Raw genomic sequence first — 21,320 nt, 5'->3', positions numbered from 1 at the left:
TAAAGGTGCTTAATAGGCGCCAAGATAGTCGCAGTTTAACATTTCGCGTTGTGGAAATGAGAGAACATTTTAGAATGAAAGTGAAGGTGTGACGCGAGGGTAGGTGCTGTGTGTGTTGGAGTGTGAAGGTGTGTGCTTCTAAAGACAAAGGTGTATGTGTGTGTGTGTCTGCGTGCGTGCGTGGGTGCCAGTCGGTGTCAGCCTCACCACGCCTGAGGTGAGCCCAATAACCGTGCCCTGGCCCACTGGAACGAAGTTTCACCGTCTTTAGTTCCGAATAGAGAAAGAATGTGACGTTAAATGAAATGGTTTTCAACACGGTACGGTTTTTACGTGCCGCTGTTGAGCTGCAGTGTTTGATTTTTGTGATTTTGAAATGTCAAATTCGCTGCAGAAGGTGTCTGAATGAATGTAAGTTTTGTTTTTTTTTGTTTTTGTCTTTTTTTTTTTTTTAATGGCAAAAACATACAACCTTCCGTTTTCAGGAACTGTAGCCTGGAGCAAGGGGTAATAAACTGGAGACCAGAGGGTCCCTACTGTAGTTTAATGTGTGTGTGCGTGTGTGTGGGGCGCGATAGAATAGGGAATCCCTGTCTTCTTCTTTAACCTTTATTTAACCAGGATATCCCATTGAGAGCAAGAATCTCTTTTCTAAGGAGACCTGCAGCAGACATTGTGCCCTGAAGCTACCGGATAAGACCTCTAGACGAAGGCGTGCGCACACACACACACACACACACACACACACACACACACAGAAACACACTCATGTATGATTAAATAAAACTTCAAAGCCTCAACACCTTAATCCTGCATTGTATGTTCTGGCAGGCGGTGTGAGACTATAACCGTATTTTAAGCGTCACATTGCTAAGTCCCATTCAGTTTGGCCTCATTTACACCACCCTTTTCCCCGTCCTTTTTCCTCCCATGTGCCTTTTCACCACCCGTCTTGTCTTTTAAGGAGACCTGAAAAGAAGGTCAGGAGGGAAGGGACAGAGATGAGAGTAGCGGAAGGGAAAAAAATGTCAATTACAATTACCAATAATAATCATTATAATTAAGCAATCACTTAATAGGAAATCAAATTATTGTGGGGGGTGACAGCGGGACAGAGGGAGGTCCCACGGGACTGTATTAATTTCTGTTCTTTATTTGGCCAGAGAACTTTGCCTTTATTGTCTTTCCTTTGCTTTTTTGGCTGGGAGGGCTCGTCGAGAGGGCTTTATTAACTGGTAGCCTAGGGTGGTGATATTTTTGGGGTGGGGGCAGGGGTGAGGAGGGGAAAGGTTTGGAGGGATATGTATTAATATTAATACGTTTTTGGGATGAGGAACAGGAGGAAGAGGGGCGAGGAGGGCGGGTGATGGTGGGGGAGCAAAGGCAGTCGTGGATCCACAAAATCATCCCCTCTCCCCTCGCCTCGTTCATTTGTCTCCCCCTCTTCTTCTGTGAGCACCAGCGGTAGCAGAGGAGGAGGGGGGGGGGCTGTTTTGGAATCAGAAGTTCAGTTGAACAGTCAACAGGACAGGAGGGAGAACCCCAAACACGCAAATACGCACATTTAGGGTTAGTACGCTCACTCCGGTATGCAAAGGGTTGCCTAATAATAGCTGGGCAATGTTTTTCACAAGGTCCCAGAGGGTGTGTGCGCGAGTGTGCGTGTGTGTGTGCGTGTGTGTGCGTGTGTGCTTGTGTGTGTGTGTGTAATTCTTGGCAGTGTACCACACAGACTCACAAGTGTGTCTGTTTAGCAGTTTCCTCTCCAGAGGCTCCTGGCAGTGTGTATGTGGCCATTCCAAGGCTTCTCCTCATGTCTCTTAATTAAGGCACTCGTCAGACAGAGACCAGCTGGGCCTGGTCTGGCCTAGCTGGCACTCACCATATTTCAGTCAATCTAACCCTTCCATCATCCTCCTCTCTTTCTCTTTCTCTTTCTGTCTCCCTCACTCACTTTCCCTTCGTCTTTTCTCGTCTTTCTTTGCCTTTTGTTTCTCTTTTTGTTGTTCTCTGCTTTTGCTTACTGTCGTGTGCTGTTTCATCTGCGATATATTGATGTACTAAACACTATGTGTCTGCAACATGTGTAAGCTTAACTGGCTGACCTTTCCATCATACCTGCCTTCAGTGCAGCGCTAATTAGGAGTCCCATTAGGATCGCAGAGCTTGCCAGTTAATAGGCCCTTAAATACCAGAGTTGAGGTGTTTAGATGGAACATGCTACAGACTTAAACATTCGTCGTGGGAGGAAAACGGCAGCTCTGAACAGAAGAAATGTGAGTGTTTCTTCCCTGAAAGAACTGTTCCATATCTGAAAAGGTAGTTCATCGAAAGAAAACATGTACATAGTGCTTATATCAGTAATTTTATGAATCAGACTGATTGGGATTTAGGCGATTTCGTCATTTTCAGCTTATTCTTTACTCACATTTTCAAATGTAGGGATGCTTTCAGTGGTTGCTTGGCTCGAAGTCTAACTGAAAATGCCATAATATTGGATGTTCAGAAGATTTTGACTGGCAGTATACTGTCATGCTTGTTGGATGCTGCTTCCTCGGCCTCATCTCCTTGGAGAACGAGCACTAAACAAGACTGAAGCACAGTCCCAGCCTTCACACATACATGCGGAGGTGTAGCCTGTGTCTGAAACAGTTGAATAATTCAGAAAAGAATGCACTGGTGGGATCAATAGTGAAAAGATTTTCATGCAGTCACAAGTTAATTTATCGTGAAAATTTCGATGTGACCACTGGCTAAGGGAGGCTCGCGAATTCAGCATCAGCCCGTGTCCATACCCACGCTCCATCTTTCTTCCCCTAACCCTTCAGCTTCACCCCACCCTCCCTCCATCCATCCCATCTCTTTATTCCTCCACTCCCATTCCCAACCATCCTCCCATACAACAAGACCAAGCCCTGGTTACGCGGCTGTTGCTATGCCGGGCTCGCAGGGTCAGGATTCATGCTTATAGGCTTTCCCGTGCTAATCCATCTTGTATCTGGGATCTGTTTGAGAGGTCACGCAGCTGACAGTAAACACTGTGTCCACATTCTGCATATTCCGACTTCCGGCAGAGAGGCTCGATGGGTCTAAATGTGATAAATGGTGATTATGGGGGGTGGGTTGTATTTGTTGGGAAAATGGCCCAGCATCAGTATGACTGGCAGCCCCAGCACATCTGTGTACCTGCTTTCTAACATTATGTGTCTGTGAATGCAGTCTTTGCTTGTGCACGTGCTCCTGCGTGCGCGAATGCCTGTGCATTAGCACACCTAGGCCGCTCCTTTATCCGAGGGATTACGGTTAAATGGAATGCTGAGATTCTGGCGGCGAGCGACCGATAAAGCCGAAGTCAGCGTTGGGAGAGAAAATTAATTATTGAGGATAAAATCAGAGCGGAGGAGATAGTTACCAACTCGTTGGGGAGTTTAGTCATTGATATTTCGGCGCCGGCTTCCAGACAAAACACAGAGTTCATCACACACTTAATGTGAGACTTGTCTTGTGTGTCTGTGAGTCTGTGTGTGTGTATGTGTGTGTGTGTGTGTGTGCATACACCCACAAGCAGGGCTTTGCAGACTTCTAAAGGTTTTGGTCAGGGATCCTCAGATAGGAAAGCATTTGGCTTCTACGCAGTCTTTACATACTGATTCAGCTTAGCGTCCACAGGCTCTCCTCTTCCACAGTGTTACATGGTATGATGCAGTTACACACTTGTACTTGTCAGCAATTGAAAATTTCATCTTTCACATTAGTTTGAAAAAAGCTTTAAAAGCAGTCTCTCCAGAGTAGAATTTGAATTTTGACAAAGTTAGTGGAGCAAATGTGAAAATCAGTCAGAAGCAGATTTCTAATTTAATTTGAATCGACCAACTGGTTGAAATGATCCTTCTGATGACGCAGGTTTGATCAAAGGGAGGTCTCTGAATTTCTGTGAGTACTGGATTAAAGCATATTAATGTCAGCAACAGCAAATAAAAAATATTGTTACAGCTCGATTGAAGGAGTACTTTGATTGTAGTTCAGTCTTCAAATGTCTCTATCTGTGGGCTTAAAGGATTCAGGCTCTCATGGCCAATCGAATATAAAATGTCCCAAATACGGTGAAAAACTGAAAAGGTTTTATTTTCAGTGCATGAGAAAAGGTAGGTATTCTGATGGGTTTGTCGTTAAGTATAAAAGATGTGCAGTAACAACATGAACAATTAAATAGCAAAACTGAATCAGCACTAGATTATCTAAATTCATTGTCATTATACTGTCGTGGTTTAATGTTCCCGTAGCATGCAGAAATTATTTTTCATTCGGAGCACCCAGTTGTCCATCATTGACATATGTATCCCAGGTTTATTCTTGTCTGGTTTTGCCTTCATGTTTTTCTGCCTTTCTGTCTTTTTGCCTTCATTCTTTGTGCTAAACTGTTGTAACAAGAAGACCTAAGTGGATGTAACAGTGTCGGTACATTTACCAACATTCCTGCAGTTTGGAGCTGCTTTGCTTTTTACGGCACACGTAATGAAAATTAAACTACAAACCAGACTCTTGTGCTGTTACAGCTCACTGTTTTTGGACCAGGGGATGAAAACAGTAAAAGTAATGCAGGCTGGAAAAGTGTTGACAAGATTTTTTTTTTTAAAGAGTCCTGAGTGGTTAGTGTTAAAAACCAGCTGCGAACAAATAACCGCCCCTGACCTTACAGGACTTGCTGCATCTCAAAAGATTTGTGTGTGTGCACGGCTGTGTGCGTGCGTGCAGGTGAGCGCATTTTTCTCCTCTGAGTGCAGACTGATCAATAGTAATTGGGTTGAGTGTCTCAGGCCTGTATCTCTCCTTTGTACTGTGGGCCTTTTGTAGGCTGACACAGGGCCAGAAGAGAAAGGGGACAGGGGAGAGAAAGAAAAGGAAGAAAGAAGGGGGGAGACGGAGAGAAAATGGAGGATGTTTGCAAGTCGACGAGCATGACTGACTCCCTCAACCAAATCTCCGGATATTTATTCAGCATTACTCACTAATCTAAAAAAAATCTTCCTCCCTTTCTGTCTCTCCCCTTTTCTTTTCATTCACACTCCACAGTGGAGGGATGAGGTGTGTGTGCTCCTGTGTGTGTGTGTGTGTGTGTATGTGTGTGTGTGCAGGTTTGTACTGTAGGATGATCTTAAAGGGGTGTGATAAAACAGATAACTTGTTAAGATGTATTAACAGGCTTCTCAGCTCTTCCTCTCGCGCCTGCTTACAAACACAAGCTCAATCCCAGAGTATCTCTTCATCCTCCTCCCTCGCTATTCTGTCTCTTTTATGACTTCTATAAAAGCGATGTGTGTTGAGCGAGAGCGGCAAGCACCAGCGGTATTAGCAGGGAGGCATTAGGCATAAACTCTAAGGTATATTAAAGCAACGGCCCTGTTGTTCATATAAACACGCCAATTCAATTTAGCCTGCCCCACGGGGAATGGGATTTCAGCAGCTACCGAGAGCAGGGTGTGGGAGGGAGGGAGGGAGGGACGGAGGGAGGGAGAGTGGCGGATGAGGTAAGGCAAGAAGAGGAGCTGGGATGAAAGGATCTTGGGCAGTAGAGGAGAGGCGCAGAAGCAGCAAGAGGCAATAAAGGAGAGGGGGAAGAAGAGGGGGTGAGGAGAAAGAGGAGAGGTTCGGGCAGAGACGTGGAGATTGGCATATGGGAGTGGCATGGTGGCTAGTTGCAGGAATTCATTATTGTTGTTGCATTAACTACCATGACGTAAGAACCTGTGTGTTTGTCTGTGTGTACATGCATGTGTGCAGTGATAAGCGCCATAGACACACACACACGCAGAAAACCCACCCTGGCAGGCAGAGGGGCCGCCGGTGTCTGTGCAGCGTTGCACGCTTGGACAGAGCGTTATGTGGGAAACCCTACAGTTATATTATTCAATCCAAATTCAAATGGGCTTGTCAGGAAAGCTCTCGCTTTTTATTACCTGTCAGAAAAACCAAGGGATGGACAGAGCAGAGGGGAGCAAATTAAACGACAGTAAATAAGACCCCCTATCTCTCTCTGCTCTCCCCCTGCCATTCTGCCATTCCTCCCTGCAGTGCATTTTGGAGACACACACACACACACACACACACACACACATACACGTTTAAAGATTTTGACAGCATGTTGTTGTTCGGCTCTATCTGTAGTTCACCTTAACCAGGTTTTATCTGTCAATCAGATGCAGGAAGACCTAATTATTTTGTTCATCACTGAATACAATCTCCAGCCAATATGGAGTCAACTGAGCCGAGTGCTGGATTTGATATTAAAGGAAAAGGCAGACGTTTATTTAGATGGATTTAATCCACCTTTGACATCTATAAACGAGGACCTAGAGGGGAGATAGAGGGATTCCTTAAGGATGAGCTCTGCATGTGGAGAAGTGGGGGTAAAGCCTGGTGTTTCGATTACACACACACACACACACACACACACACACACACACACACACACACACACACACACACCCTGAACACCCAGAACAGCCTCCTCCCTTCTTGCCCCCTTCAGCCAGGCATAACCTCTGCCATCTGTCCAACCCCCCACCCCCCCACCTCCTTTACTCCTCCTTCCTTTTCACCCTCCTCCTCTCCTCTTCCTCTTCTTCCTCCAGCCCTCAGACCGCCCTCTGTTCATTTAGGGCCTTATTTCCCCACCTTCACTCTCTGATGGCATGTGGGGAATTCAGTGTTTTCCTTGAGACGTCGGGGGGATGTTCCTGAATCTGGACAGTGGCCAAAGTTTTTCAGCGCAGACGAAGCAATGGCTGCTGTTTTCTCTCTACTCACATGACATCATGATTGAGCTTCAGTCATTTAGAGAAATGGAAATGAAGGCTGGATGGCACAGTGTAACCATGACTATATAGTTTCAACTCCGTCACATGACTTCAGAGATCCTACTCGCTGCCTCCTTTAGTATCATCATCTGGCATGTGGGCGGTTCTGTCATTGTCAGTGTCACTGTGTTATCGACATCCAGTAACATCTGATTAATTGTGATCTTTTTGGTGTTTTAACTATGTAAAATCAACATTTCAGGTGAAGTTTTTCTACTTTTCACACACAGCACCTGTTTCGTAGAGTAGAAAATGCTACTGTCTTGTTATTTTTATGACTTTCATGCTGTATTGATAAAACCCTCAGGCTTGTTCCTGCTCTTTCTTTGCCCTCTTAATAATGAAAACTTTGAATTAATAAATCTATACGCCAAATGACAAAAATTTATAGAACCGTTTAATTTTTGAATTAATTTATCAAGTAAAAAATGTAACGTTTATTTGCTATGCAGGGTATGTTTTTTGATTCTTTGGCTTATTTAACAGCAATACAGTTGGGCTTTTTAACTGATGATGTGACAAAATAAGCTATTTTAAGACATTGCTTGCATCTCCAGTAATTTAAGACAAGAGGTTGTCATCATCATGGTATTTTCTGCCTGTTTTTAGAGAGTCGACAGTAGAGAAAATCCAAAATCTGCCACCAACTTCCAACTTTGCGGGCTGAAAAAGACAGCTGGATGCATTTATAAACTGTATTTGAATGAAGCGATAAAAGAGCCATATTAGGAGCTCCTCTTCTAATCCTCTATTGTTCTTTGTCTGTCCCCTGTCCCACAGAGGGGCTGCTCTAATTAAAGACTAATAATTGTATTGTTTTATAAAGCCTGTGGAGACAGAGATTCTGCTCTTCAATCATTCGCTCTCTCCTCCAGTGTACCCTGTCCATCGAGGGCTATCTCACTGGATGAAGTCTATAACCTACTGTGACTGACTGTTTTGAGTTTGTGTGTGTGTGTGTGTGTGTGTGTGTGTGTGTGTGTGTGTGTGTGTCTCATACAGTAGGAGGAGGAAGGAAAAAGCCAAATCTAAATTAAAACTTTAAAGCACCATTATTTAATTACCCCAAAGGCTGTGGATTTGAAGGATTGAAGGGTGTGTGTGTGTGTGTGTGTGTGTGTGTGTGTGTGTGTGTGTGTGTGTGTGTGTGTGTCTGAATGTATATGTGTGTGTGTGTTGTGTTTGCTCATGCAAACGTTTTCTGCTGTCCCGGATTATTTCAGTTTTTCAATTTGCCCTTCCTCTGTGTGTGTGTGTGTGTGTGTGTGTGTGTGTGTGTGTGTGTGTGTGTGTGTGTGTGTGTGTGCGTGCATGCATGCATGGGCATTCACATGTGTGTTTGTATGTGCGTGTGACCACAGTCTAACCCCTTATTGGTTGCCCTCTCCTATTGCCCCTCCTTCACTTCTACTCTCCACACACACACACACACACACACACACACACACACACAGAGAGACACATGCATGCAGGCATGCTGAAGCGCCGGCAGATAAAAAGGCATTATGGTAAATTCCACTTAATGACAAATTTTTAATTTGGGGAACAGGGCCTGCTGAATGGAGCTTAATTACCAGGGCCAAAGATCCCTCGGAAAAATAACCCCCTCGACGTGCCCAACCTGCCCGATAATGGAGCGCTCCGCAAAATGCCTCAGATTAACCAACGCAGTTTATCTCCCCCCTCCCCCCTCTCCCCCCTTTCTCTCGCTGTATAATAACAAAAATAACAATCATGAAAATTCTATCTGCCTCCCAGCCCCCATCACCCCACTTCCCTCTCCCGCTCTCCCGCCTTTCCGCCCTCCCGCCCACTGCCTGACTCACTCCCGCAGGAGGAAATTCATCAAAATGAAATTGAGGTTGCAACTCACTGGTTTTATTAAAATATATTTGCCCCTTACAGACGCTGTGTGCTGGTGTGTTAGTGGGTTCTGCCGCAGAAGACAAAAGGGGCTCCCTGAATAATTTGGTCAGTTTTATCAGCGATATTTTATGTGCTCGCAAACACGAGTACAACTTTAGCCACAAAATACGAACACTTGTTGACCAGTACGCTGCTCTGCCTTCGAACTGCATTCAGGTGAAACTCCAGAGTGATCTTCCCTGCAAATACGCACATTGAACTGAAAATACGTTTGCCATGATTCAGCTAAATATTCTTTTTTTTCTCATGTGGCAAACTGTGTAAACTGTTCTGTGGACGTGTTAAACTTAAAATTAGGGATGCAACAAAAGACTATTTTCATCGTTGTTTGACTGACAGATTGTCAAAAAATTGTGAAGAATATCAACTTTTCCTTAAGCCCAAGGTGATGTTATCATATCGCTCCAAATCCACCAGTCAGTTTACTATCAGACAAGACAAAGAAAACCTGCAAATCCTCACACTTTAGAATCCTGATTAAAGCGATGTTTGATGTAAATGATTCATCGATGGCCGGAGAATTTGCCGCATGCCATTCAGGTAATTTATCAATCAAATAATTGTTTCAGTTCTGCTTTCAATTGTACTGTCTAAGTCATCTTGGATTATATAAATTTAAAAAGTGATTTTTTTAATATTTAAAATTGCAATGTAGCTGTATCTTATATCTACAAAAGACGGTCATTCAAACTAATTGGTTTTGGCAGTTTCATGCGCTGATTGAAAGCTTCTCCTCTTCCTGTCAAACGATGACGCTGTGTTATGTAAATGACCAAAAAGCCATGATTTCACAGCCCCAGGTCAGTTTCTGTCACCTCCAGGTTCATTCCTGGTTTAAAACAGTTATCTGTCACGCAGTCATCATTTGATCGTAATACTGTCATTCCTCTTCCGACCCGCATTCCTAAGAAGTTGGGACATTGTGTAAAATGTCAATTAAAACAGAATGCAAATATTTGCAAGCGACCTGTGTTCACTGACAACGGTTTCACAAAGTGCTCCTGAGCCCATGTTGTGATATCCTTTATCCAATCATGTGTTCACAAAGTGGTGAACCTCGCTCTGTCCTTGCTTGTGAACGCCTGAGCCTTTCCAGGATGCCCCTTTCATACCCAATCATGATACTATCACCTGTTACCAATCAACCTGTTTACCTGTGGAATGATCCAAACAGCTGTTTTTGGAGCGTTCCACATCTTTCCCAGTCTTTAGTTGCTCCTGTCCCAACTTGTTTGAAACATGTTGCTGCCATCACATTCAGAATAAGCAGATATTTACAAAAAGCAATGAAGCTGATGAGGTCAAACATTAAATATACTCTCCTTGTTAGATGTCAAAAAGGATTAGCAAATTATCACATGCTGTCCTTTTTATGTTTTACGCAGTGTTATTTTTGGAGTGAGGTTGGTATTTGGGAAAAATCACAAGATGTTACTCCAGGTTAGCTGGAGACACACTTCGGTATAGAGCATCCATGTTGAAAAAACTGGAATCAACAGTGTGACCTTTTACCCATTTTCACTGTCCTGTAATGTGTGGTAGGAACAAACTGTCCAAGCATGAATAAGTCAAATTTCAATTCATCTCCTCTTTGAAACGCAGAGTCGTGATTGGTGAGACCAGCAGAACTGGTCATGAGTCAGGACTGTGTGTTTAATAAGAGCCAGTGATTATCCACAGATACATAGGAGATAAATTTTGGGTTTGAATTGAACATCTCCACTCGATAGACAGCTAACGGATATTAAAACGACACAATGACTACCTGTCAAACCGGCACACATGCATGGGCTCGGCTTTGGATAACTTGAACATGGTTCCGCCGTGCACGCACACACACACACACACACACACACACACACACAAACAGACTCACTCGCTTTTCTTGGCCTTCCCTGGTCCCTGTTGTTGTGTACCCTGATTGGACCATGTGGTTGCCATGCGGTTGCCAGGCCGCGCCCCTGCTGTGTGGTAATTGGTGTCTGTGGTATTGCCGCGTGGCGACGGTGCTTTGACTGACAGGTTTGGCCACCTGCCCTGCCCTGGCTGCCAACATGGTGTGGAAGGGGGCGAGGAGGATGGGAGGACGTGGCACAGGGCTGGCAGGGGGTGAAGGCTCGGCTTGTCACGCCGGGGGGATGGATAATCAGAGACGGGCTGCGGTGAAATATGTGATGGCCGAACACAAGGAAGATTCAACAGGAACCAGGGTGATGGCATCTGCCTGCATTTTGCCTTTTCAGCAAGCTGTAAAATCTGTGTAGAATCACTGATCACAAAACATCTGTTCGGATCTCCTTTTAAAGATCGTCTGTAAGATATACCCTTGCATGCCATGTGCTGCAAGGATGTATGTGATGCCAAGTGGCAACAGGGGAAGAGACAGGTTAGTGAATGTGTTGCATTAGCTTGGCGAGTTAATGTCAGACATGGGTGAAATAAAGTAAGTCTCAGTTTCAGAATCAGTGCCCCTTTGACTAAATATTCAATAATCAAAATTTAAAAGTTTGGTCTAATTTACTCTCATGCTACATGGAGACCGCCTGGGTGTGCTTTGATCGGACTTGATTGACAGTTGCCTTGCAGCAGAGGTAAACAACGCACCGACTGTCATCTGATTCAGATTCATATGTTCCCCCTTCAGTGAGGGGACAGCACAGACAAAACGGCAAGGGCCGAAATCTCCCCGCTGAAATGAAACAAATCTTTTTGAACTTTGGCAGGAAATGTTAATGTAGGATTGCTCTGCTCATAGTTTGAGGTAAGTTGCCTGCAACAGTTAATGCGACGGTCTTCAAGCCCTTCATTCCAGGCTCCTGAACTGAATCCCTGCGTAGTCTGAGAACGCCTGTTGACTGGAAATGTGTTTTAGTTGATCCTGTGCATTCGGGCTCTGTTTCTCTCTCACCGTCTGTCTGTCTAACAGAGAGATCAGTGGAAATGGGCAAAGAAAGAGCATGAAATGAAGCCAAATGAAATCTGCAGCTTTAATCTATAATAGGCCCTGTACAGCTATTGATCTATTTCCTGCATCACACACACACACACACACACACACACACACACACGCAGTTTTGTCTTCTTCTCGTGCTGTATATCATTTCGTCTTCTCTGCCTGATTTTCTCCACTCCTCCCACCATTATTCCCACAAACACTTAGTCCTCCTGTACCTGTATGCTCCTTGCTGTCCGGTGGGCTTGATATTCAGCCGGCTTCTCTTTTGTTGTGTTGTAATGTGCTCCATGGCCAGTGTTTCCCCCTCCTCTCTCTCTCTCTCTCTCTCTCTCTCTCTCTCTCTCTCTCTCTCCCTCTCTCCCTCTCTCCTCCTCTTGTTCATCTAGCTTGTTCTCCTGCTCTTTTTGCTGTTTTGTTTCACACCCTCAGCCAGACTCACACAAAAGAGTGCAGAAAAGCTACGGGTTTGTGTGCGTGTGTGCGTGTGTGCGTGTGTGCGTGTGTGCGTGTGTGCGTGTGTGCGTGTGTGTGTGTGTGTGTGCATGCGTCTGACTTAGCCAACCTTTTTGGTGTGTTTAACCTCGCAGAGGGCAAGGCTGTAGGGCAAGGGTGATGTCACAAAGGAAGCACTTTTTTTTTTCTCGTGCACGCACGCACACACACACACACACACACACACACACACACACACACACACACACTCACACACAGCCTGCACACTCCCGCCCACCCTCACCATTGTCATGTATAGTGTTGCTAATCCGGCCCTGTCGCTTCAGTATCAAACATAACTTTCATTGGGGGGCAAGGCCTCTTTTTCACTCCCATTTTGTGTGTGTGTGTGTGTGTGTGTGTGTGTGTGTGTGTGTGTGTGTGTGTGTGTGTGTGCGTGCGTGCTGGCTGGTGTGTTAATGGGCCTGGGCAACAGTGTGATACAATGGGCTGACAGGCTTGGGATGCCTGTTTAAGTGTCGGGACAGGGAAAGAGGGATAGGGGCAAGGCAGGCCAGTCCGGGGCTTTGATGTTGCAGGGCGGGGGGGGGGGGGGGGAAACTGGTCAATGGTCACAGTTGAGGTTGGTTCTCAGGAGAGACTTCCACGTTGAAGACTTGAGTGTGTGTCTTGGCGTTCTCAGTCTCGTCCTTGGGTTATCAGACTTAAACCATCCTGCCTGGACCTCGTCCCGTGAGGAGGATGTTGCTCGTGGCCCCCTTATATTCCTTTCTTGTGTGTGTGTGTGTGTGTGTGTGTGTGTGTGTGTGTGTGTGTGTGTGTGTGTGTGCGTGCGCGCGCGCGCGCGCGCGCGTCTGTGTCTGCGTGCGCGTGCATCACCCCAGGAGGGCCGGGTGTTCATGGTTCATTAGCCACACGTACACTTCTGCTCTGTTCTCACTGGTAGAGGGGACAGATTCAGAGCATTCACACACACATACAAGCTCCCCCTCACACCTCACACACACACACACACACACACACACACACACACACACATACTTTTTCTGTGTTTTGTTCTGTTCTGCCGGCTCTGATGAACTGGCACGCAGCCTCCTCCCCTCTCCTCCTCATCTTCTAGTAATCAGGGTACCTATGAGACAGACAGGTAGCATCTGTCGCCTTCTCTCCCCTGATCCTTCCCTCCCTCTGTTTCTCTGTCTCCCCCTCTTCCACGCCATTGTGTCGAATTTCCCCTGACGACGGTGTGATGTGATAATGTACGAGTGCATCCCGGAGAATAAAAATCAGTGGAACCCGCAGAACTTGCCATTTTCTCAAATTTCTCCGTGCTGATTGTTTAAATACATGCCGAAAAGCGTCATGTCCCTGACGTCCTTGTTCAGACCCCTGCATTTCTCTTTTCAGGACTTTTAAGACGGCTTTAAGAAAAGCTTCGCCATTAGATCGCTTGAAATTGAACAGTTGCGGGCAACATGGCGGAGGCCTCTCTCGAGTCCGTTCAGCTGCTCGGTGAAGCCGCAGCCATCTGCTTATTCAGCTCCAGACTCCTTCGGATCAGTTGGGCCACGATGAAGCAAGCGGCTCTGATGGTTTGGTTTTGAACAGGGCCTCAAGGTTGATTAGCATATTTTCACCCAGTGTACCGGCAACCCCCCACCACCACCCTCTCCTCCAGCACCACACCCCCCCACCCATGTGTTTGATTCCTCGGCCGTGACAAAGAGCTTCACCCTTTATCCGTGTGTGTGTTGGTGAGATGGGGGGCCCTTAGATTAAGGGAAAGCTTCCTGCTCTTTATTTGGGGAGTCCCCCCGGGAGACGCTTTGGGAATGACTTTCGTTGAGTCACTAACGCCTACTCACACGCACACTCAGATGCACTTCTACACACACCTTTCACCCTTGCCTTTTTTCAAGCTGCCCATTGACTGGGTGCTGGATGTTGTGTAACGCCGACTACGCGTGCACGGACGCACACACAAACACACACTTGTCACACAGAGGCCCCCCAGTCTGTTCACAGTAGGTGAGCGCTGCCGGGCCCCCCCGCCCCCCCCGCCCACCCCGTTCACTTCCCTTTACTCAACTAACCCTAACTAACTACGCTAGAATAACTCTTACTCCAGTGTGACAGTGAGAAACAACACACGTGTGGAAATGCAGCATGTGTCTAGTGGACAGTGCAGTTGAATCAAATGTGCTATAAATGAATCATAAGAATTATGATATTATTATTTAGCATGTGATACCTGGGTGGGGAAGATTTGAAACCTCTACGATGGAAGCTAGGTGGGATAAATTAAACTAACCAAGCCCCTTTTTAACAGTTTAACACACTGAAATACTGCTGTCTTCTCTCTGTTTCATATCATTGTAGATTGAATATCAGTGAGTTTTTTTTCTGTTGGTCAGATAAAGAAAGACATTTTAAGACATGGCCTTGTGATGTGTAAAACTGTGTTAAACATCTTTCATTATTTTGACATACATAGACAAGATAGTGAATCATTTAATCAGAAAGTCATCTGCAGATTAATCGATAATAAGCTGCAGCAGACCAGCTAAGTGCTTTTACTGTTTGATGATGCTCCTGTGTCGCCCCTCTTTAAGAATGTGTGAGGGTATTATATGTTTTCTGCAAACATTTCCTTAAATCCAACATTTCGCTATCTTGTAGCTGTTTGTTTTTAGCTCAGTCACCACACATTGCTTTGCACTTCAGTTTTTGACAAAATACTGGACTTGAATGTGTCGCCACCCTTTCTTTTTTGTGAGCTGTAAGAAAAAGTGGCTGCTTCTCAAACTGACACCAATCTTAAAGGAAAAATCCACCTTCAAGTAAACTTCACATGATGAGTCCAACATAGTCACATGCTAATTTAGTGTTAATGGACCAGTGTCAGAATTATTTCATCATCAATTCAAGTCATTGTCGACTGATTGAATGTAGACTATGCTGTTAAAGTCTAAAATCTTGACGTAAATCCTCTATTAGGATCAGTTTTCCTTTCAGAAATGAGAAGCCGTCCATAAAAACAGGCTATATAGTACGTTTTGTGTGCTTGTGCACGGTGTATAGCCACTGGTGTGAATCTCCAAAAAATACATGTTTCAGAGCTGTGAAAACCTGAGTCAAAGCTCCAGCACCATCTAAAGGGTATTTAAAGATTTTCATTCGCCCAAATTGATCAATTCAGAGAGGAAACTCGAATGATGTGAAATTGTAAAAATACTCTTAATTGGAGTCGCAAGCTTTTGCTGTGATGACGACAATGACGTTGAGTTTCTTGCATGCATGCATGCGTGCGTGTGTGTGTATATGTCTGTGCATGCGTGGGTGCGTGTTTGCATGTGTGTGTGTGTGTGTGTGTGTGTGTGTTTTTGGAGGTGAAGGTCGCAGCGGAAAGAAGCCCCATCCAAACAGCAGCCATTTTAATTTGTTTGACAGGGGAGAGAGGTGATAACCTCCCTCTGCAGCCGCACACCCCGGGAGGAGAGGGGGGAAAGAGAGGTAGAAAACAAGGGGAGAGAGAGAGAGAAAGCAGAGCAGGGAGGGCTGAGCAGAATTGTGATAAATGGCTGGAGAGTAAGAAAGAGAGAGAGAGAGAGAGAGAGCGAGAGAGAGAGAGAGAGAGAGAGAGGTGGAAAGGAGGCTGTAATATTTGATTATGGCTCAAGGCTGTGTGTTTGTCTAAAGGCTAAAGACTGTCAACCAGCTAATCGTGGGGGTCGATGCGTGGGTGTGTCTGTATGTTTGTGAAAGCATGTGAGCCTCTGTGGGTCGTAGCTATCAGCACATAATTTATGCTGAGTACACGTGTCTGTGTGTGTGTGTGTGTGTGTGTGTGTGTGTGTGTGTGTGTGTGTGTGTGTGTGTGTGTACGTTACAATTTCTGGATGTCAGTTACAGTTCTGTGGGCCTGAGGAGAATACAGTGGTCTCCCTCAGGGCGCTGTTAGTGCCACTCTCATACAGATGTGCTGGGCTGCCACTGTGTCAGTTTCAGTGTGTGTATGTGTGTGTCCTTCTCTTACAGGAAGCTAAACTTACTCCACAGGGTTTAGAGTTCTTAATAGGGTTGGATATTGTCTAGAATTTATCAGTTCTGGTCCTTATTGAGTCCTGGTTGCAATTCTTGTCTTATTGTTTGAGCAAGAAAAGAAGAGTTTAAAGCAAAAAGCACCTTTATGCAGACCCTCACCCTCACCTCGACTCTAATCTGTCATTTTAAAATATTCCCATTTTGATTTGTTCATGTTGGGTTTTTTGTGTGTGGACAGAAAAATAAAATACTGTTTGCTGATAAGAAATTCACATACTTGGTAGACTGAAGCAAAAATGCCCTAAAAAAATGAATGAATGAGTATTTACTTGAAATTAAAATCCTACAGTTAAGCAATGAAATGATCTTCTGCAGTGTTTTGAAATGCAATTTTTTCTCTCCTGTCAGATAATAAAGAAGAAGATGGGAGCTGGTTGGTGTCTGACAAGGACATGGAGGTAAGTGGCAATCATAGTATGTAATATACTATATCCTGACATGCAGCCATTCTTTCTTTGGAGGTTTTTTAGGAAACAGTTTAAATGACTGATGATTTTCTCCAAAGCAGCAGCAAAGGGGAGAGTATATGAGCATGAGAATAAAAGTATTTACTGTCGTTAGAGGATTATGTACACTCTTGTCTCACGTTTTGTCAGTCACGGTGGGTTGGAAAATGAAACATTATTTCTCAGATTTTCACTGAAAATGAATTCTTGTATTTTCTGGGTAGTTAGTCCACTCCCAACATGATGTAAATGATGCATTAACTGTGTGTGTTTCAGGCTCAGATCTATAACAAAGACAAGGGAGCGGTGCAGCGTGTGTCGAACAGATACTACACCAGCAAGAACGTCCAGTGTAGAAACTGCAACAGGAATGGACATCTCTCCAAGAACTGCCCTGAGCCCAGAGTCAGTTCCACTCTGTGCACAGTAGCATGTACATCTTACACACACTGATGAGTACAAGTACGTAAAACTACTAACTGTGTCTGTGTGTGTGTGTCCTTGTGAATGCAGAAGTTGTTGACCTGCTTCCTTTGTGGCACCCAAGGCCATCAAGCCAGACAGTGTCCCAATAAGCACTGCAACAACTGCGGCCTGCCCGGGCACCTCTACGAGGCCTGCAGCGAGAGAGTGTACTGGCACAAACGCTGCCATCGCTGCAACATGACGGGCCACTTCTTTGACGTGAGTATAGCAGCCTGATTTATTAGGTTTGAATTCAAGTTTAAGAAGAAGTTTCTGTGCACACCAGTCAAATTCCTCAAACCCAAACTCAGCAGAGAGCCCCCCCAAACTGTGGTCACAAAGTCTGGGAGCAAATTGTTGTATCCGATGTGTAAGATGTGCTATAGCATTACGATTTCCCATAATTGGAAGTAAGGAAGAAGCTCAAACTGTGTAGAACAACTGGAGACCAAAAGTACACAAAAGCGTTTGTTAACATATTATAGTGGGACCAAACAGCATCACCTGTGCCTTGTCATGCAGTTGCACATGTGCACTGCAGTTCAGCACATTTGATTGAAATGCATAGGAAACCATGGAAACACAGCTTACCACAGGACCTGAATATAAATTAATGCTAATACCAAATCAGTATATTAAGACATACTGCAGGGCTCTACACTAACTTTTCCACTGGTAGCACTGGTGCGACCAGCTTTCTTAGTTGGTCGCACCAGCACATGATTTTCCTATGAACTGGGTACATGCCTTGTCATTGGCATAGGTTGGGTTCACATTCAGCCCGTTTTTTTCCATCAGTGCGATCAGGGATTTGAATTGTGTGAACGGGAGTTCCTCTTTCGCTATGTTATAGGCAGTGTTAAACTTAATGACCATTTCGTTCTCTTCTGTTGAGCGATTACTCTCATCCATCCGCTGAAAAAAAGTCGGGAGGGGCTCAGTGTTTCGGGTGATGCATTGGTCCCGACAGGTTTGGTGTTTTATGCTGTCGTTGTGTAACTTCACAGTTTCCAGCTTAATTTGTGTCGACCCCGTAACAAATTTAGTGTTGCCTGCAAGAGATGGGCCACACTGTCGCCACCAGACACACAACGTAGTTCCCCCTTCGTACCGCAACCACGGGTACTGTGTCAACCATTGTGGTTGAAAGCAGTACTTTTTTTTTTTTTTCACCTGCTGCTCGGCCGGTCTCTCCCTGTCCTCCTCATCAACAGTAGGCCTACCGTCTGATTCGGCACCTTTAGCTGGCTCTACCTAACCACCAGTCTCCTCCTCTCTCTCCTTATTTAGTTTTTGGAAAAAATCAGCAATAGACCGCTTCATTTTTGAGAATAGCGAAACGCTAGTCTTGGTGTCTTGAAGTTCTGTGCGCTGCGCGTGTACGCGACGGCTTACGTGCACGCGACGAGGCTGTCTCAACAGGAGAGAGTGCAGGTGGAGGCGGCTGACTAAACCAGTGAAAAAAAGGACGACTTTCAACAACAATGTCTAAGACGGAGCCATAAAACTGATGCGCTCGCACGAACGCGACCAGATGAAAATCTTACTCGCAAACTCTGAAAAAAAGGTCGCATATGCGACCATTTTGGTCGCAGTCTCGAGCCCTGTACTGTACTAAGTAAAATGAAAGGAATGAAGTATTGCAGGAATAAGAAAGCTTTGAATTCAATGAACTTCATGCTTCTGTATGAGCAAGCACACAGGTAATGTGTGTTTTTATTAATTAATACTTACTGTAAACATGAAGAAGTATACTGTGTGTACCCAACTTTTATTTCCTCCCCGTCACCCCCCTCTTTCCCTCCCCCCTTCTCTCTCCATAATAATGAGTGACCAGAGGTCAGCACACGCTGCTGTTCACATTAATTGATACACTTCAGCAATTACAGCTTAGTTATGTCTCTGCCATGCTGCGTATTCCAGCTGTGTGCTCGTGTGTGTGTGTGTGTGTGTGTGTGTGTGGGGACATAAATCTGTTTACACAGTGTGAGGACTCGCCTTACTTGTAGGGACAAAATGCAGGTCCCCATAATATAAATCATTAGATTTTAGGGTGAAGACTTGGCTTAAGGTTAGGGTAGGTAGGGGTTAGGCAGGTAGTGGTTATAGTTATTGTTCAAGTAAGTCTGCAGGAAATGAATGTAAGTCTGTGTAATGTCCCCAAAAGTTATGAAAACTGAACGGGTGTGGGGGCGGGGGTGGGGGCGGGTGCATATGCGTGCGTGCATGTGTACAAACGTTGGCAGTGAAGGGTGAATCTAATGACCATCAATGACAATTATCCTACCGCAACGTTCATTACCTTACCCATTTACACTAATGCCATAGAATGGAAAACCCTGTGTGCATGTAAGAGCCTGCCTGTGTCTCCCCCACCTCGCACGCTCGCTCTCTCACTCCCCCCACCCTCTCCGCCAGTCAGTCATGTACTGTGCTCTGTGTAATGGATGAGTAACCAGGTGAACACCAGAGGGAGAGGGGAGACCAGGACACACACCGTACGTTTTTTTTCCTCTCTTTCTCGGCTTCGCTCTCTTTTGTCCGTTCTCTCTCCAGATCCTTGCGTTCGTCTTCTTCTTCTTCTTCTCTCTTTTGCATATTGTTTTCAACAGCCAACAAAGGTGCGAAGTTGTGTGGGTTGTAATTAGCCTCTTCTTGGAACGTGTAACTTTTTTCCCCCTCGCTCAAATTATACTGTACGTGTTAGTGTGTGTGTGTTTGAGAGAGAAAGAGAGTCAGGTCTCTGTCCCTTGGGCCTTTCTGTGTCTCTCATTAAAGACAGACGGTTGACGGAGCGCGAGTGTGTCGCTCGCCTCGCCTGTCGCCCTCAACAACAACACACTACCCCGGCGGTCTGGAGGGAGAGAGCAAACGGGAGGGAGCGGGTGTGTGGGTGTGGTAGTGGTGGGAGGTTGTTGAAGAGAAGAAAGCGAGATGAGAGGTGGAGGAGGATACAGCCATCAAAATTCATATTCGCCCATCTCTCTATTCAAATCCAAACAGCTGAGATTAAGCCAGAAGAAGAGCCAAGCGTTCTTCACGGGCTGCTCTGAAGGTCAGCATCAAGGATCAGGAACAAGCACTTTAGGCCAAATACTTTCTTTTTTTTTTTTAATTTATTTTTTTAATATGACAAGAATTTGCATATCATGCAAATTCGTGTAAGATTTTGTTTAGTGTGTGCAAGAGAAAACTCCAACATTGCCTTCTTCTCAGAGCAGGCTCAGACCTCCCTCTCCTCCTCTCTCGCTCTCTCTCCGTCTCTCTCACTCAGTAGGTGTGTAAGTAGATAAATCTTGTTGCCCGCGGCGACTGCGGCATTTTCAATTTCCCAGTGGGAAGTGGCGGCGGTTGGGAGAGGATGTCGGAACGCTTAAGGAACAGCGTGGCGAAGCCCCGGTGATAATGCTTTAGCCACACCGGGACAGAACAGCTGACTGGCTGACTTACTGACTGTTTGAGTGACTGACTGCAGAGAGACTCATGGCAGGAAAGGAACAGGCTGAGAAATCAGGGTGATAAAGGTTAGAGAGAGACGGAGGAAGAGACTTAAGGAGTCTGGCAGGCAAACAAATGAGACCATGGTGTGTTTTTCAGTTTCCTTTTCGCCCTTTCTCAGCCCTCTCCTGTCCGTTAGTCAGTCTGTCTAAATGTTTCTTCCTCATCGTGTCTTTGCTCTTCCACTGATTTTAACCAGCTTTATTGCTTTTATGTGCTCCATGAATGAATGTGTGTCTGTGTATTCGATGACTATATCAAATGTTTTTGTTTTCTCTCCTCAGGCTTGTCCAGAGATCTGGAGACAGTATCACATCACGGTGAGTGTCTTACCGCAAAAACAAACTCTGTCAGCAAACTCCACACTTTCATCTGAGCTACACGTCTTTAGGTTTTCGTCAGTGGTCTTGAGCAGGGGACAAGCCAACATGTGAGTGCTAGATGGGGATGTAGTACATAAAGACTGTGTCCTACCCAATAATGACAGATTGCATTCAAGATAAAAAAAAACCCACTCATCTCACATCTCACCAGTGCCAGTAGGTCAGTGAAACACAGCGTTCAACTACACAAAAACTGATGTTATCAAAGCGCTTTACACCAAAAGTAGCACAC

At 45.3% G+C, this 21,320-nt stretch overlaps 1 protein-coding gene across 2 annotated transcripts in view; it reads left to right on the top strand.

Annotated features, from left to right (window-relative positions):
• zcchc7 (zinc finger, CCHC domain containing 7) overlaps window positions 1-21,320 on the top strand; it is a 51,619-nt gene that overhangs the window by 11,808 nt on the left and 18,491 nt on the right. For both annotated transcript variants that reach the window (XM_076729662.1, XM_076729663.1), the window contains exons 4-7: window positions 16,645-16,694; window positions 17,019-17,147; window positions 17,256-17,426; window positions 20,990-21,025. In XM_076729662.1, the coding sequence (XP_076585777.1) occupies window positions 16,645-16,694; window positions 17,019-17,147; window positions 17,256-17,426; window positions 20,990-21,025 (386 nt within the window). The remainder of the gene's footprint in view (window positions 1-16,644; window positions 16,695-17,018; window positions 17,148-17,255; window positions 17,427-20,989; window positions 21,026-21,320) is intronic.

This window comes from Chaetodon auriga, chromosome 4 (assembly GCF_051107435.1).
Source record: "Chaetodon auriga isolate fChaAug3 chromosome 4, fChaAug3.hap1, whole genome shotgun sequence".
Classification (NCBI taxonomy): domain Eukaryota; kingdom Metazoa; phylum Chordata; class Actinopteri; order Chaetodontiformes; family Chaetodontidae; genus Chaetodon; species Chaetodon auriga.
The sequence above is the reverse complement of the archived record's forward strand: the minus strand, read 5'-3'. Positions and strand labels throughout refer to the sequence as shown.